The following is a 16,435-nucleotide window of genomic DNA, read 5'->3' as shown; positions in this document are numbered from 1 at the left end:
CATTAAAAGGCAAATAAATAAAAGAGCTTCCCTCAATGCAAGGATAACTCTGATGTAAAATGGACTTTTGTTGTAGTAAAACATGCTCTAAACAAGACCTGGATTCACTGCTAATGATAATAGAGTTCAATTCTATAGTAGTCCAGATTTCTTCTTAAAGACACCACTGCAACGAAGATGACAGTGGCTGGATGATAATCGTAGATAAACCTAAATGAAGAGCAATTTGAGGAACCTTCCATCCTGCTTCTCTTAACCTACAAACCTCAACACTGATCTTTCACCAAGAGGTACACTACCCAAAACAAGCATCTGAGAAGCTTTTGAAAGGAGAACTCTGGTGTAAAATGGACTTTTGTTGTAGTAAAACATGATAAAAAGTTCTTATCTTTGATGAATAGCTCACCTCCGTTCTCCCACAGCGTTCAGAGATCCAGAAATTTTAACAGTTTATCCAACAAACACCCTTCAGACTGGGAGATATGTAGCATAATTTACCCTGATAAATCACTTTTTACACCGTTATCCAGCTCAAAGTAGCTCCACACCTCCTTACTAGAATCTGGAGAGTCCTGACAATGGACGTCTCCTCGAATTGCCTTTCATTTAGGTTTATCTACGATTATCATCCAGTCACTGTCATCTTCATTTGCAGTGCTGTCATTAAGAAGAAACCTGGATTGCTGCAGACTTGAACTTTATGCTCTTTAGCAGTGAATCCAGGTCTTGTTTGGGACCCAATGAAGGTCTGGTTTGAGTATGAAGGATTTTTGTTGAGATCTTCCTTCAATCTTGCCATCGCTGTTTTGTCCAGAACAGATGCTCTGAAATCTATTGTATATTTAATTCCCTGCCCTGTAAAAAGCCTCTCAGATGCTACTTTTGGATAGCATAAATAATATTAATAATAATAATAATAATAGAGATTTCTGCAGGACTTGAAAGATTGTAAGATGATTGTTGTTGAGACGGAAAGATATTCAAATATTAGAAGATGTTTTGCAGTTTGCAGACTTTGAGAGAGTGCGATTCATTGGATTAATTGGAAAAGCAAGATGGTAATTTCAACAAATCAGCATCCTACCACCATCTGTTTTGTCCACAGTAGTTTTAAGAACAAGAACCTTGAGTGGAACCTTGATGCCAGTAAATTCAGGTTCTGTTTGGGATCCAAAGACAGTCTAGTATGGAGTATGGAGGCCTCATGGAGCGAATGAGGATTGAGGCTCCAACTGGGAACTATAGAACCTCCTTTCAATTGTTTCTAATATTGCAACCACTCAAATATATTATCTTTACATTTACACATCTGAAGATTTACTACAACTATCAACTTACTAGTTCAGGGGTGTCCAAACTACGGCCCGCGGGCCATTTACGGCCCGTTTCTTTTTTTGGAGCGGCCCGCGAGGTATTTTAGAAATAGAATGAAAACCCGCTGTTAAGCAGATTTTTATAACGTGAGATTCAAAGTTTGAACGCTAGCTGTCAGAAACGGGGCAAAGATTCGGAGAGAGTGCGCACTTCTAGCGCAGAAAAACAGGCCAAAGAGTCTAAAAGCGGAGAGAGTGCGCATTTCTAGCGCAGAAAAACAGGCCAAAGAGTCTAAAAGCGGAGAGAGTGCGCATTTCTAGCGCAGAAAAACAGGCCAAAGAGTCTAAAAGCGGAGAGAGTGCGCATTTCTAGCACAGAAAAACAGGCCAAAGAGTCTAAAAGCGGAGAGGGTGTGCATTTCTAGCGCAGAAAAACAGGCCAAAGAGTCTAAAAGCGGAGAGGGTGCGCATTTCTAGCGCAGAAAAACAGGCCAAAGAGTCTAAAAGCGGAGAGAGTGCGCATTTCTAGCGCAGAAAAACAGGCCAAAGAGTCTAAAAGCGGAGAGGGTGTGCATTTCTAGCGCAGAAAAACAGGCCAAAGAGTCTAAAAGCGGAGAGAGTGCACATTTCTAGCGCAGAAAAACAGGCCAAAGAGTCTAAAAGCGGAGAGGGTGTGCATTTCTAGCGCAGAAAAACAGGCCAAAGAGTCTAAAAGCGGAGAGGGTGCGCATTTCTAGCGCAGAAAAACAGGCCAAAGAGTCTAAAAGTGGAGAGAGTGCGCATTTCTAGCGCAGAAAAACAGGCCAAAGAGTCTAAAAGTGGAGAGAGTGGGCCTTTCTAGCGCAGAAAAACAGGCCAAAGAGTCTAAAAGCAGAGAGGGTGCGCATTTCTAGCGCAGAAAAACAGGCCAAAGAGTCTAAAAGCAGAGAGGGTGCCCATTTCTAGCACAGAAAAACAGGCCAAAGAGTCTAAAAGCGGAGAGGGTGCGCATTTCTAGCGCAGAAAAACAGGCCAAAGAGTCTAAAAGTGGGGAGAGTGCGCATTTCTAGTGCAGAAAAACAGGCCAAAGAGTCTAAAAGCGGAGAGAGTGGGCCTTTCTAGCGCAGAAAAACAGGCCAAAGAGTCTAAAAGCAGAGAGGGTGCGCATTTCTAGTGCAGAAAAACAGGCCAAAGAGTCTAAAAGCAGAGAGGGTGCGCATTTCTAGCACAGAAAAACAGGCCAAAGAGTCTAAAAGCGGAGAGGGTGCGCATTTCTAGCGCAGAAAAACAGGCCAAAGAGTCTAAAAGCGGAGAGAGTGGGCCTTTCTAGCGCAGAAAAACCGGCCAAAGAGTCTAAAAGCAGAGAGGGTGCGCATTTCTAGCGCAGAAAAACAGGCCAAAGAGTCTAAAAGCAGAGAGGGTGCGCATTTCTAGCACAGAAAAACAGGCCAAAGAGTCTAAAAGCGGAGAGGGTGCGCATTTCTAGCGCAGAAAAACAGGCCAAAGAGTCTAAAAGCGGAGAGAGTGGGCCTTTCTAGCGCAGAAAAACAGGCCAAAGAGTCTAAAAGCAGAGAGAGTGCGCATTTCTAGCGCAGAAAAACAGGCCAAAGAGTCTAAAAGCGGAGAGGGTGCGCATTTCTAGCGCAGAAAAACAGGCCAAAGAGTCCAAAAGCGGAGAGAGTGCGCATTTCTAGCGCAGAAAAACAGGCCAAAGAGTCTAAAAGCGGAGAGGGTGTGCATTTATAGCGCAGAAAAACAGGCCAAAGAGTCTAAAAGCGGAGAGGGTGCGCATTTCTAGCGCAGAAAAACAGGCCAAAGAGTCTAAAAGTGGAGAGAGTGGGCCTTTCTAGCGCAGAAAAACCAGCCAAAGAGTCTAAAAGCAGAGAGGGTGCGCATTTCTAGCGCAGAAAAACAGGCCAAAGAGTCTAAAAGCAGAGTGGGTGCGCATTTCTAGCACAGAAAAACAGGCCAAAGAGTCTAAAAGCGGAGAGGGTGCGCATTTCTAGTGCAGAAAAACAGGCCAAAGAGTCTAAAAGCGGAGAGAGTGGGCCTTTCTAGCGCGGAAAAACAGGCCAAAGAGTCTAAAAGCAGAGAGGGTGCGCATTTCTAGCGCAGAAAAACAGGCCAAAGAGTCTAAAAGCAGAGAGGGTGCGCATTTCTAGCACAGAAAAACAGGCCAAAGAGTCTAAAAGCGGAGAGGGTGCGCATTTCTAGCGCAGAAAAACAGGCCAAAGAGTCTAAAAGCGGAGAGAGTGTGCATTTCTAGCGCAGACAAACAGGCCAAAGAGTCTAAAAGCGGAGAGGGTGCGCAATATTCTAGAATTTGCCATGCTTCCTTCTCTTTCAGTGATGGTTCTGTATCGCTCAGCTTGTCCAGAAATGCATGTGTACAGCGTGTCTTTTCGGAATGGCTCAAAATGCGAATTTCCTGCTCTATAGTGATGTGGATCATGATTAAAAGGTTTGATATGAAGAAGAAAGAAACTCACTGTCACATTTCATCCCTTGGTGGATGAGTCCGTACAGCAGAGAGCCACAGTGATCGCAGAACGTTGGGCTGCCGTAAGAGTGGATCTTGAACTTGTGCTTGCTTCTCGGGTCCTGCAAACAGGAAAGAAAATAATGCGGAATAAATTTGACTATATTAAATACATTTAAGATTATGTACAGTTTTTATTATTTTCTTTTTTGAGTTTTTATTATTTTGAGCTGCTTTACATTAACTGTTCTCTTAACTTTCAGGAACAACAAAAAACAACTAAAAAAATGGTTTTAAATATGGACTTATTTAAGGTCCGTATTCCAAAACCTGGCCTGGAGTTGAAAAAGGCGGATGGAACTCAGAATGCGTAACTTGTTCATACAGCCTACAACATGAAGGCGAGGCAGCGGGACCACATAGCGGACCATAGCACGGGGGAGCGAAGGCCTACACACTGATGGTGAGTATAGAAAAGGAAAGACTTTATTAGAGTAATTTTGTGAGGATACGATGTAGAAAATTCTTTTAAGTCAAATTTCACACATCCTCTAATAACATTCATACATAACTGAGCCCATTCTGGACAATTGTTCCACTAAAGACTACATTTCTCAGCATTCTCGGCCCATAGACCTCAATGTCTTGGCTGAACATGTGACACTGCAACATTCAGCCTCGCCCACCTTCTGATTGTTCATTTCCCACACCTGTGTTCCGCTGTATAAACAGCCCTCTGTTTTCTTTGCTCTTCACTGAGTATTATCTATTTTTTTAGCTCTTTTATGACCCGCTTTGCTTGCTTTCTTGCCTTATTGTTATAAACCCTTTTCTGCTCTTCGTTTTCTCTCCTGTCTTTTCCCTTTACTCCTGATTGTTTCAGTGTGTACCAAACCTGCTTCTGCTCACTACATTCTAGTATTTTGCTATTTATTGCTTCCCTTTTGTTCGCTAGTTATTCTGTGTTAACAATAAACCTGTATTTTTTAATCAGCACTTGTTTTTAAACAGCTCCTGCTGAAACATTGTACTTTGTTAGTACTTCAATTTCACTTAAATTTCTTATAATACATTCATAATAATCAATTAAAAATTAAAAAGCAAAAGGGATGTGTTTCTATTAAAGTGGCTGAATGTGTATTTGCATTATTAGCAATTTTAAATCCAAACCTCTGCTAAATATGAAGCCGTGCTGAATGTAATTATTTCAGTGATTTCTGCCGTGACTGAATCCAGGACTCCTCATTTACATAACAGCGGTCGTCCGTGACAAGTGGTCAAACACAGCGCGAGCTCAACCACACATAATCACAGTCTCCAGATTATTTAATAGGAGAGGGGACGTCTAAAAGGGGCCACCAATTAATCTGTCTCCAACTCGCCGAAAAATTAATGAGAATTTAAATGTGCTGCGGTTGCAGAGCTAAGAGCTCCCGCTAAATGCATTTACAGTAACTCCGCCCACTGAACCGTTAACCGCCCAATCAGGAGGAACCAGAGTGATGGTTCAGGCCAGTACATGTTACTCTTGGACTTTGTCCTATTGGAGACATCTGTAGGTTTGATGATGAATTTTGCACAGGAGCATTGTGCGTTCCTTCTAAACTGTATATTTAGTCAGTACTGCTGTGGAACATCCAGGTGCTCTTTTGCAAACTTCAACGTGCAGCAATGTCCAATTTTTTGGACAGCAGTGGTTTCCTCCTGCCATGGTGTACTCCAACAAAAATGTGAGCATATGCCAGAGATTTTTGTATTCAGTCTTCAGCTGATACTCTAGGATTCTTCCTCACCTCATTGATCATTTGATCATTCTGTGCTGTGCTCTTACAGTCATCTTTACAGGACTTTACCATGCTTAGGGAGAGCAGCAGCAACAGTGCTGAACTTTCTCCACTTGTAGAGAGTCTGTCTCTTTTACTGTGGACACGTGAACATCAAGGCTTTTAGAGATACTTTTGTAACCCTTTCCAGCTTCATGCTTCAAGTCAACAATTCTGGAACGTAGGTCTTCTGAGAGCTTGATCTGTTGTGCTAAGAGGCATGATTCACATCAAGCAATTAAGAACAGCAAACTCAAAACTCGAGTGTTTTTTTTTATGGGGCAGGGCAGCTTAAACATCCCAACACATCCAATCACATCTCATCACATCCTGCCTCCAATTAGCTCTTACAAAAGTCATTAGCAGAGGGGTTCACATACTTTTTTTTCCCCTCACTGTGAATGATAACTTGTTGTGTTCAGTGAAATCATGCAAATATATATTGTTTATGTGGTTTTAGTTTAATCAGACTGTGTTTGTCTATTGTTGTGATTTAAATGAAGATCAGAACACATTTAATCACCAATTTATGCAGAAATCCAAGTATAATCCCAAAGAGTTCACTTACTTTTTCTTCAATCAACCTTTATTTTTACTCTGGAAAAAACAAATGAGGGTGACGAGCCTTTATAACAAAAAGGGATTGAAAGGATTTAATAATACATTTGAAATAATAAGGAATAAAATAGTAAATTTAATAATAATAATAAAAAAAGAAGTACTTATTTTAAAAAACAACATTAAATATATATAAATAAAATATATATGTAAAACAGAAAATTCTTAAACAAAATTGACACATAAAAAGTAAAAAATGTATAAAATATAAAATAAGTAAAAAGATAATAGTAAAATTGAAGTAAAATGTTAAGAATTATATGAAATGATAAGAATAAAACAATAAAAAGTAGTAAATAAAAATTAATAAAATAAAATAAAAATTAAAATAAGAAAAAAACTATTTCTGTACTTTCTGTATGAAATCAGTAATCCTCACTTTATGCACATCAACTAGTGTTTACTGTCCATTGTGTTCAACTGCACTACCTCCATTCTACATTACACACACACACACTAAAGACTGTACTTTTATACTTTTATACTTTTAATTTTATTTTTAATTTTATTGTATTTATTTTGTATCGTTATATTTTATCTTTTTCTAACTTTGTGTACTATACATACCTGCTGCTGGATGTCTAGAATTTCCCCTCTGGGATCAATAAAGTATCTATCTATCTATAAAGTATCTATATATTAAAAGAAAACTCATTTAAAACACTTACAGGCTTTCTAATGGAGATTAGAAACTAAAAGTTTAAAATGATTCAGTGACTCCAGTGATCTCTAGCTAAAAGTTGCAGATTCTTGCAACTGTATCTGAGGAAAATCCCAGAAAAAAAAACAAAAAAGCAGCGTTACTAAACCCTGACTCGGCGCGAAAGCGAGACGCTGTGTTTAATAAAGTGCTGTCTGCACGGTAAGTCGTGGCCGCGAGAGCTGCCCGCGAAAGCTGGCGTGGACGGGCGGGCGAGCCGAAGCGGAGAGGGAAGCTGCTGAGTGTGATTGGCATGGAGTGAGTCACCAGCAGGGAAATCCGGAAGGCTGTAATTAGAAGGCTGGCATTTTAAAATAGCGCTCCGGCTTCCCTTTATTTACAGAGCCCACGATGAAGCCCCGTCACGCTGAGAGAGAAGAAGAAGAAGAAGAAGAAGAAGAAGAAGAAGAAGGGATGAGGCAGAATTAGAAAAGAGGCAGCAGGGGTATTTCAGTTCACGCCCTGCGGTGGGTGAACATAATGTACCACTGTGCTGTAAGTGTGTTTATACAGTATATGAAAACCTCTGGAATATAATCAAGAGGAAGATGGATGATCACAAACCATCAAACCACCAAACTGAACTGCTTGAATTTTTACACCAGGAGTAAAGCAGCATAAAGTTATCCAAAAGCAGTGTGTAAGACTGGTGGAGGAGGAGAACATGATGCCAAGATGCATGAAAAAAAACTGTGATTAAAAACCAACCAGGATTATTCCACCAAATATTGATTATTTCTGAACTCTTAAAACTTTATGAATATGAACTTGTTTTTTTCTTTGCATTTGCATTTCTGCAAATAAATGCTCTAAATGATGATATTTTAATATTTTTATGTTGTCTGTAGTTTCCAGAATAAAACAACAATGTTCATTTTTCTCAAACATAAACCTATAAATAGCAAAATCAGAGAAACTCATGTTTGCCCTTTTTTTTCATTGTTTAAAGGATATATAGAATTGGATCCCCCATAAAAATCCAGCCATTTCTCATTTTCTGCAAATAAATGCTCTAAAAGACAATATTTTTCTCTGTTTGTCTCTATCTAACTCTCTTTCTTTTTTCTTTCTCTTTATCTCTCTCTTTAATCCAGCTTTCTCCTTATCTTTCTCTCTCATTCTGTGTGAGTGTGTGTGTGTGGTGTGTGTGTGTGTGTGTGTGTGTGTGTGTGTGGTGTGTGTGTGTGTGTGTGTGTGTGTGGTGTGTGTGTGTGTGAGAGTGTGTGTGTACATAATGCTGTCCCATGACTTTTGGCACAGCAGGAATCCCAAAACATGTTTCAGAGCCAAGGTTCTGATCCGCTCTATAAACAGAAACTCAGAGCAATAGATGCGTCAGCAGAGACCCCCCACTCCTCCACCACCTGTCCCCCCCACCCCCGACACTGAGTACCAGCCTGCTACCCGAACTCACCCCATCACACACTCAACACACACACTAAAACACACACTCAACACACACTCAACACACACACTCAACACACACACTCAACACACACACTCAACACAGACACTCAACACACACTCAACACACACACTCAACACACACACTAAAACACACACTCAACACACACTCAACACACACACTCAACACACACACTCAACACACACACTCAACACAGACACTCAACACACACTCAACACACACACTCAACACACACACTCAACACACTCAACACACACACTCAACACACACACTCAACACACACACTCAACACACTCAACACACACACTCAACACACACACTCAACACACTCAACACACACACTCAACACACACTCAACACACACACTCAACACACTCAACACACACACTCAACACACACTCAACACACACTCAACACACACACTCAACACACACTCAACACACACACTCATCACACACACTCAACACACACTCAACAAACACACTCAACACACACTCAACACACACACTAAAACACACACACACACACACACACACACACTGAAACACACACACACACACACACACTCAACACACACACTCAACACACACACTCAACACACACACTCATCACACACTCAACACACACACTCAACACACACACTCAACACACACTCAACACACACACACACTCAACACACACACTCAACACACACACTCAACACACACACTCAACACACACTCAACACACACACTCAACACACACACTCAACACACACACTCATCACACACTCAACACACACTCAACACACACACTCAACACACACACTCAACACACACACTCAACACACACTCAACACACACACTCAACACACACACTCAACACACACACTCAACACACACTCAACACACACACTCAACACACACTCAACACACACACTCAACACACACTCAACACACACACTCAACACACACACTCAACACACACACTCAACACACACTCAACACACACACTCAACACACACTCAACACACACACTCAACACACACACTCAACACACACTCAACACACACACTCAACACACACACTCAACACACACTCAACACACACACTCAACACACACACTCAACACACACACTCATCACACACTCAACACACACACTCAACACACACACTCATCACACACTCAACACACACTCAACACACACACTCAACACACACACTCAACACACACTCAACACACACACTCAACACACACTCAAAACACACAGATCACACACTCAAGACACACACTGAACACACACTCAACACACACTCAACACACACTCAACACACACTCAACACACACACTCAACACAGACACTCAACACACACTCAACACACACACACAACACACACTCAATACACACAGATCACACACTCAAGACACACACTGAACACACACTCAACACACACTCAACACACACTCAACACACACTCAACACACACACTCAACACACACACTCATCACACACTCAACACACACTCAACACACACACTCAACACACACACTCATCACACACTCAACACACACACTCAACACACACACTCAACACACACTCAACACACACACTCATCACACACTCAACACACACTCAACACACACACTCATCACACACTCAACACACACACTCAACACACACACTCATCACACACTCAACACACACTCAACACACACACTCAACACACACACTCAACACACACACACTCAACACACACACTCAACACACACACTCAACACACACACTCATCACACACTCATCACACACTCAACACACACTCAACACACACACACTCATCACACACTCAACACACACACTCAACACACACACTCATCACACACTCAACACACACTCAACACACACACTCAACACACACACTCAACACACACACTCAACACACACACTCAACACATACACTCAACACACACTCATCACACACTCAACACACACTCTACACACACACTCAACACACACACTCAACACATACACTCAACACACACACTCATCACACACTCAACACACACTCAACACACGCTCAACACACGCTCAACACACACACTCAACACACACTCAACACACACACTCATCACACACCCAACACACACTCAACACACATACACAACACACACTCAACACACAGACACAACACACACTCAACACACACTCAACACACACACACTCATCACACACTCAACACACACTCATCACACACACTCATCACACACTCAACACACACACTCATCACACACTCAACACACACACTCAACACACACACTCAACACACACACTCAACACACACTCAACACACACACTCAACACACACACTCAACACACACTCAACACACACTCAAGACACACACTGAACACACACTCAACACACACTCAACACACACACTCAAAACACACTGAATACACAACATTAATACAATACCTGCAGAAATTCAGATTATAATCTTATAAATTACTCAGCAAACAGGGTACTGGAACATAAGATTCACTCCAATTCCCATATTATAATTAGCATCCGGGGAATTTGCACATGTGACTCGTGCCGTTTCCCATATTATACTCAGCAGCCGGGGTACAGGCGTATATGTGTTTATGTGATCTATTCCAGACTAAGGATCACAGTCTTATTCTGGTCTAGTAGTTGGTTTTAATGGTGATTTTAAAGGTGAAAATATAAAAATCCAGATGAGATTCAGGCCATTTTCTATATTATATTCAGCACCCAGGGTACTGCCTCATAAGACTCGGGCTGATTCCCATATTACACTCAGCAACCGGGGTACTGGACCATGAGATTCAGGCCAATTTCCATATTATACTCAGCAACCGGGGTGTTGGCACATGCAATTCGGGCAGATTCCCATATTATATTTTGTAACCGGAGTTCTGGTACATGAGACTCCCATATTATACCTTCAGCTGGGGCATTTGCACACGAGACTTGAGCCGATTCCTTTATTATACTCAGCAACCAGGGTGAATGAATGAATGAAGTTCAACCTAAATACCACCTATCTCGAAACCCAAGGATGCTTTACAATTTACATGTTTTACACACAACCATTCATACTCAGCACTCATCCACACATCAGGGAGAAGTAGCAGCCAATAGCGCACAGCGTACTCTCAACCGGAAACGACCGCTCACCTGGAGGACTGTATAGGGCAGGGTACTGGAACATGAGATTTAAGCCGATTTCCATATTATACTCAGTAACTAGGTTGTTGGCACATGCAATTTGGGCCAATTCCCATATTATATTTAGCAACCGGGGTACTGGAACATGAGATTCAAGCCGATTTCCATATTATACTCAGCAACCGGAGTACTGGTACATGTCATTTGAGCCAATTCCCATATTACACTCAGCAACCGGGGTGTTAGCACATGTGGCTTAGTGTTGGTACATGCAATTCGGGTTGATTCCTATATCATACTCAGCAGCTGGGGTGTTACCACATGCGTGTGCATATATGTGTATGTGATCTATTCCACGTTCCACAGACTAAGGATCACAATCCTATTCTGTTCAATAGTTGATTTTAATGGTGATTTTAAAGGTAAAAATACAAATCCAACATTGCAGTGTAAATGTTGTTTATAAACGCTCTATCTCTCCATTTGGAGAAAGATAGTTGCAACTTATTACAGTAATATTAATGTGAAATATGAATTTGCGGCTCCTCTGGTGCGAGAGGCGTATCTGAATATCGCTGGTTTATTACGCTGATGGCACCGTGTTTTTTAAGCCTGTTCTAGTAATTATGTTGCGGAGAAAATTGTAGGGCTGATGATTGAGCCCAGAGGAACTCCGCTCATTACCAAAGCGTCACAATCGACAGCTTAATCTGTTTCACGCTAATTACTCCGTCATCAGCTTAAATCAGGTTTAATGGAGCGGAATAGCACTGGACTGGCCTGGATTCAGACTGTGATGTGCTGGATGTGACCTGAGGCTTGATATAAAGTATTGATTAAAAGCTAATCAGTGGTGGAAAGTCACAGCCATGACCATAAAAATAGCATTGCAAGGTGCAAAATACTGTAACTGTTCCACTGTTCCAATCTGATTTTTAGATCAGATTAAGGCCTATTAATCCAATTTATAAACATAATAAGAAGTAGCTTGATTTTAGCTCAGTACAAAAAGCAGCAGGATGTTTTGAGTTTAAAACACATGTTTTGGTCTGATTATTGACTAGTAGTTCTAAAAAGTAGAAGTCTGAATCTGGATTAAATGTTGATTACAATACTGTCCAAATTTGATTTTCTTTAAGTCAGTCTCAGAGGTTTTCTAGCAATTTCTTAAATTAGTAAATATGGCATGATTTCTGCTTTTCCTCTATTATACTTTGCAACCGGGGTGTTGGCACATGCAACTAGAGCCAATTTCCATATTATACTCAGCAACCGGGGTACTGGCACATGCAACTTTGGCAAATTCCCATATTATACTCAGCAACCGGGGTGTTGGCACATGCAACTAGAGCCAATTCCCATATTATACTCAGCAACTGGGGTACTGGCACATGCAACTAGAACCAACCCCCATATTATACTCAGCAACCGGGGTGTTGGCACTTGCAACTAGAGCCAATTGCCATATTATACTCAGCAACCAAGGTATTGGCACATGCAACTAGAGCCAATTTCCATATTATAGTCAGCAACCGGGGTGTTGGCACATGCGACTAGAGCCAATTCCCATATTATACTCAGCAACCGGGGTACTGGCACATGCAACTCTGGCAAATTCCCATATTATACTCAGCAACTCTCTTGTTGGCACATGCAACTAGAGCCAATTGCCATATTATACTCAGCAACCAAGGTATTGGCACATGCAACTAGAGCCAATTGCCATATTATACTCAGCAACTCTCTTGTTGGCACATGCAACTAGAGCCAATTTCCATATTATAGTCAGCAACCAGGGTGTTGGCACATTTAACTAGAGCCAATTCCCATATTATACTCAGCAACCGGGGTACTGGCACATGCAACTCTGGCAAATTCCCATATTATACTCAGCAATCGGGGTGTTGGCACATGCAACTGGTGGCAAATCCCATATTATACTAAGCAACCGGGGTGTTGGCACACGCAACTTGGGTTAATTCCCATATTACACTCAGCAACAAGAGTGTTGGCACAAGCAACTAGACCCAATTCCCATATTATACTCAGCATCCGGGGTACTGGCACATGCAACTCTGGCAAATTCCCATATTACACTCAGCAACCAGGGTACTGGCACATGCAACTAGAGCCAATTCCCATATTATACTCAGCAACCAAGATGCTGGCACATGTGACTTGGTTCAATTCCCACATTACTAGCATAGTAACTCAAGCCAATTCCCATATTATACTCAGCAACCAGGGTAATGGCACATGAAACTAGAGCCAATTAGCCTATATATTTTCAGCAAAACAGTTGGGCCAATGCAATTTATTAAGTTTGTAAATATGATATGATTTTTGCTTGTCCCATATTTCCACTCAGGGATGAATAAAGTATCTATCTATCTCTATCTATTATACTCAGCAACCGGGGTGTTGACACGTCACTCTTGGTCTGGATGTGATCGGAGCATTTTGGGCCAGAATCGAGTCTAGAATCCATTTTTTCTCCCTCTCTCTCTTATCACTCCCACACCACGATTCGCTCGCTCATCCCAATGGATATAGAGAAAGTGCATGTGTGAGATGTGCTCATTTGCATATATACAAGTTTTCTGCTGAAACAATATGCCATAAAACACCATCCGTACAGCAGGACCGGACGATGCCCCTGAACACGGGCACCACCAACCCATAAACCTCCCCCAGCATCCCTCCCCTCAGACGCCGAGGTGGCACAGGCGGACTCGCTGCACTGTTGCCATGGCGACGGCTTGGCGTGGAGACACCGGCATTGTGGGAACAGTCTCTGGGAGGCGAAAAAAAAAAAAAAAACGCCCAAAAAAGGACAAGCAAACACAAACAAGCGCGCCGAGTTCATTTAATGAAAACATCGATTGTGATAAAAGGAGCTTGATTTTAGCTCAGTACTAAAAGCAGCATGAAGTTTTAATTTTAGAGAACATGCTTTTATCCGATTATTGACTGATTACAGTAGAGTAAGTAGAAATCTGAATCTGGAGTACATGTTGCTTAGAATACTGTCCTAATTTGACCAAGAAACTTTTAACAGAAAGCCAAATACCAAATACCCAACATATTTTTTTTTTTACACGTTTTCATTCATTTTGTAACTTTCACTGTGCTGTAATCCACAAATTCAATGAAAAACTATTCAGTGGTCAGGTAAATCAAAGGAACCCTCCTGTCTGGTTTAAACAGCAGCAGAGCTTCTGAATATATCTACACTGATGGGCGTGGTGTTCTGGAAATGAGGTGTGTTCAGGTACATTTCTGGAGTTTTGCTTGTTTATCTTGGTAACAGAAAACACAGGAGCTCCACTGACTGAATACAACCTAGACAGACGCCAACAGTCAGACGTTCATCGCTATCTTGGCAGTGAATTGTCAACACAGGCGCATCCCCAGCACAACAAACACATAAACTATAAACATAAACTAAGTAGCCAACTAAGTTAAGTCAAGCTAAGCTAAGTAAACAAAACTGTAATTCTTTAAAAAAAAGACTTTCTTTTAAAACAAGTGAGTAAAGCGCTTTCGATTATTTACAGTAAACTTAGATTATCAAATTTCTCCAGCACTAAGGCTGAAGCATTAGCATTAGCGGCTACTCCAGCATAATACGCCCCTCTGTACGGGGAAATAGCAAAGAGCAGTTAATACTAAGAGCGGCTAATGCTAATGCTGCTCCAGCCTTAGTGCTGGAGAAACTTCAGCAGAGTGGCTTTACTGCTCCTTAATACCTGACTGGTAGAATTCATACATAAGGAGCACCGGATTATAAGGAGCTCTGATTACTTTTAGTAAAATTAAACAATTTTTAGGACTCCTTATAGTGTGAGAGATACAGTAAATGTAGAATAAGGAGTGTAATTTTGCGGAATTTGGCGATAGTGATGATGATGGTAATGGTTGTGATGATGGTGTTAATGGTGATGATTTTGGAGGAGGAGGAGGATGGTGAGCTGGTGAATCAGCAGTGCCATGCAGATCAGCTGTGTGTGGGTGTGAAGTGTTGATGCCACTCTCCCACGGCGGGCACTGCCAGCGTGTTCGCTCGCTCATAAAGGATTGGTGCTGGAAAGAGGATTGCAGGGTTACGGTGAGGAGCAGAGCGTACGCCTGATCCCCGGCTGCCCCCGTGCCTCCTCAGCCTCCTCCTCATCATCTCCGGGTTTAAGGTTGGCACAGGCTGGCGGCTCTGCCAGTCTTGCCCGGGTTACGCTGGGCGGTGTGATGGGAGGAGGGGCAGGAGATCACTGGGATTGAGGAGCTGAAGTTTAACAGATCTGTGAATAATTCAGAAACACTGAATTAATTTATCTCAGGGTTTCTGCTCAGTGATCTCAAACATCTCTCACATGGTTCAATATCTTCTATTCAAGGATTCAAGTTCTTCAAATATTGGCAGAAATAAAATTTGATAAAACTTTATTATAAAGTTTCTGAATCAGTTTCTCTGATTTTGCTATGTTTTATTCTATAAACTACAGACAACATTTCTCCCAAATTACAAATAAAAATATTCTCATTTAGAGCATTTATTTACAGAAAATGAGAAAAAAATGACTGAAAAGTGGCAAAAAAAAAGATGCTCATAGTTTATATTCATAACATAGTTTAAAGAGTTCAGAAATCAATATTAGGTGGAATAACCCTGTTTTGGTTTTTAAATCACAGTTTTTTTTCATGCATCTTGGCATCATGTTCTCCTCCACCAGTCTTACACACTGCTTTTGGATAACTTTATGCTGCTTTACTCCTGGTGCAAAAATTCAAGCAGTTCAGTTTGGTGGTTTGATGGTTTGTGATCATCCATCTTCCTCTTGATTATATTCCAGAGGTTTTTAATTTAGTAAAATTAAATAAACTCTTTTTCAAAAGAAAAAGTTTCTCCATTACTGTAAATATCCACTCATCTGCC

General features: G+C 41.4%; 1 protein-coding gene across 2 annotated transcripts in view; it reads right to left on the bottom strand.

Moving 5' to 3' along the window:
• The window catches only part of prkcab (protein kinase C, alpha, b), a 217,513-nt gene that overhangs the window by 84,492 nt on the left and 116,586 nt on the right, over positions 1-16,435 (bottom strand). For both annotated transcript variants that reach the window (XM_049468131.1, XM_049468132.1), the window contains exon 4: positions 3,782-3,893. In XM_049468131.1, coding sequence (XP_049324088.1) covers positions 3,782-3,893 — 112 coding nt within the window. The remainder of the gene's footprint in view (positions 1-3,781; positions 3,894-16,435) is intronic.

Source organism: Astyanax mexicanus, chromosome 19 (assembly GCF_023375975.1).
Source record: "Astyanax mexicanus isolate ESR-SI-001 chromosome 19, AstMex3_surface, whole genome shotgun sequence".
NCBI lineage: Eukaryota > Metazoa > Chordata > Actinopteri > Characiformes > Acestrorhamphidae > Astyanax > Astyanax mexicanus.
Note: the sequence above shows the minus strand (reverse complement) of the source record. Positions and strands in the feature narration are given on the sequence as shown.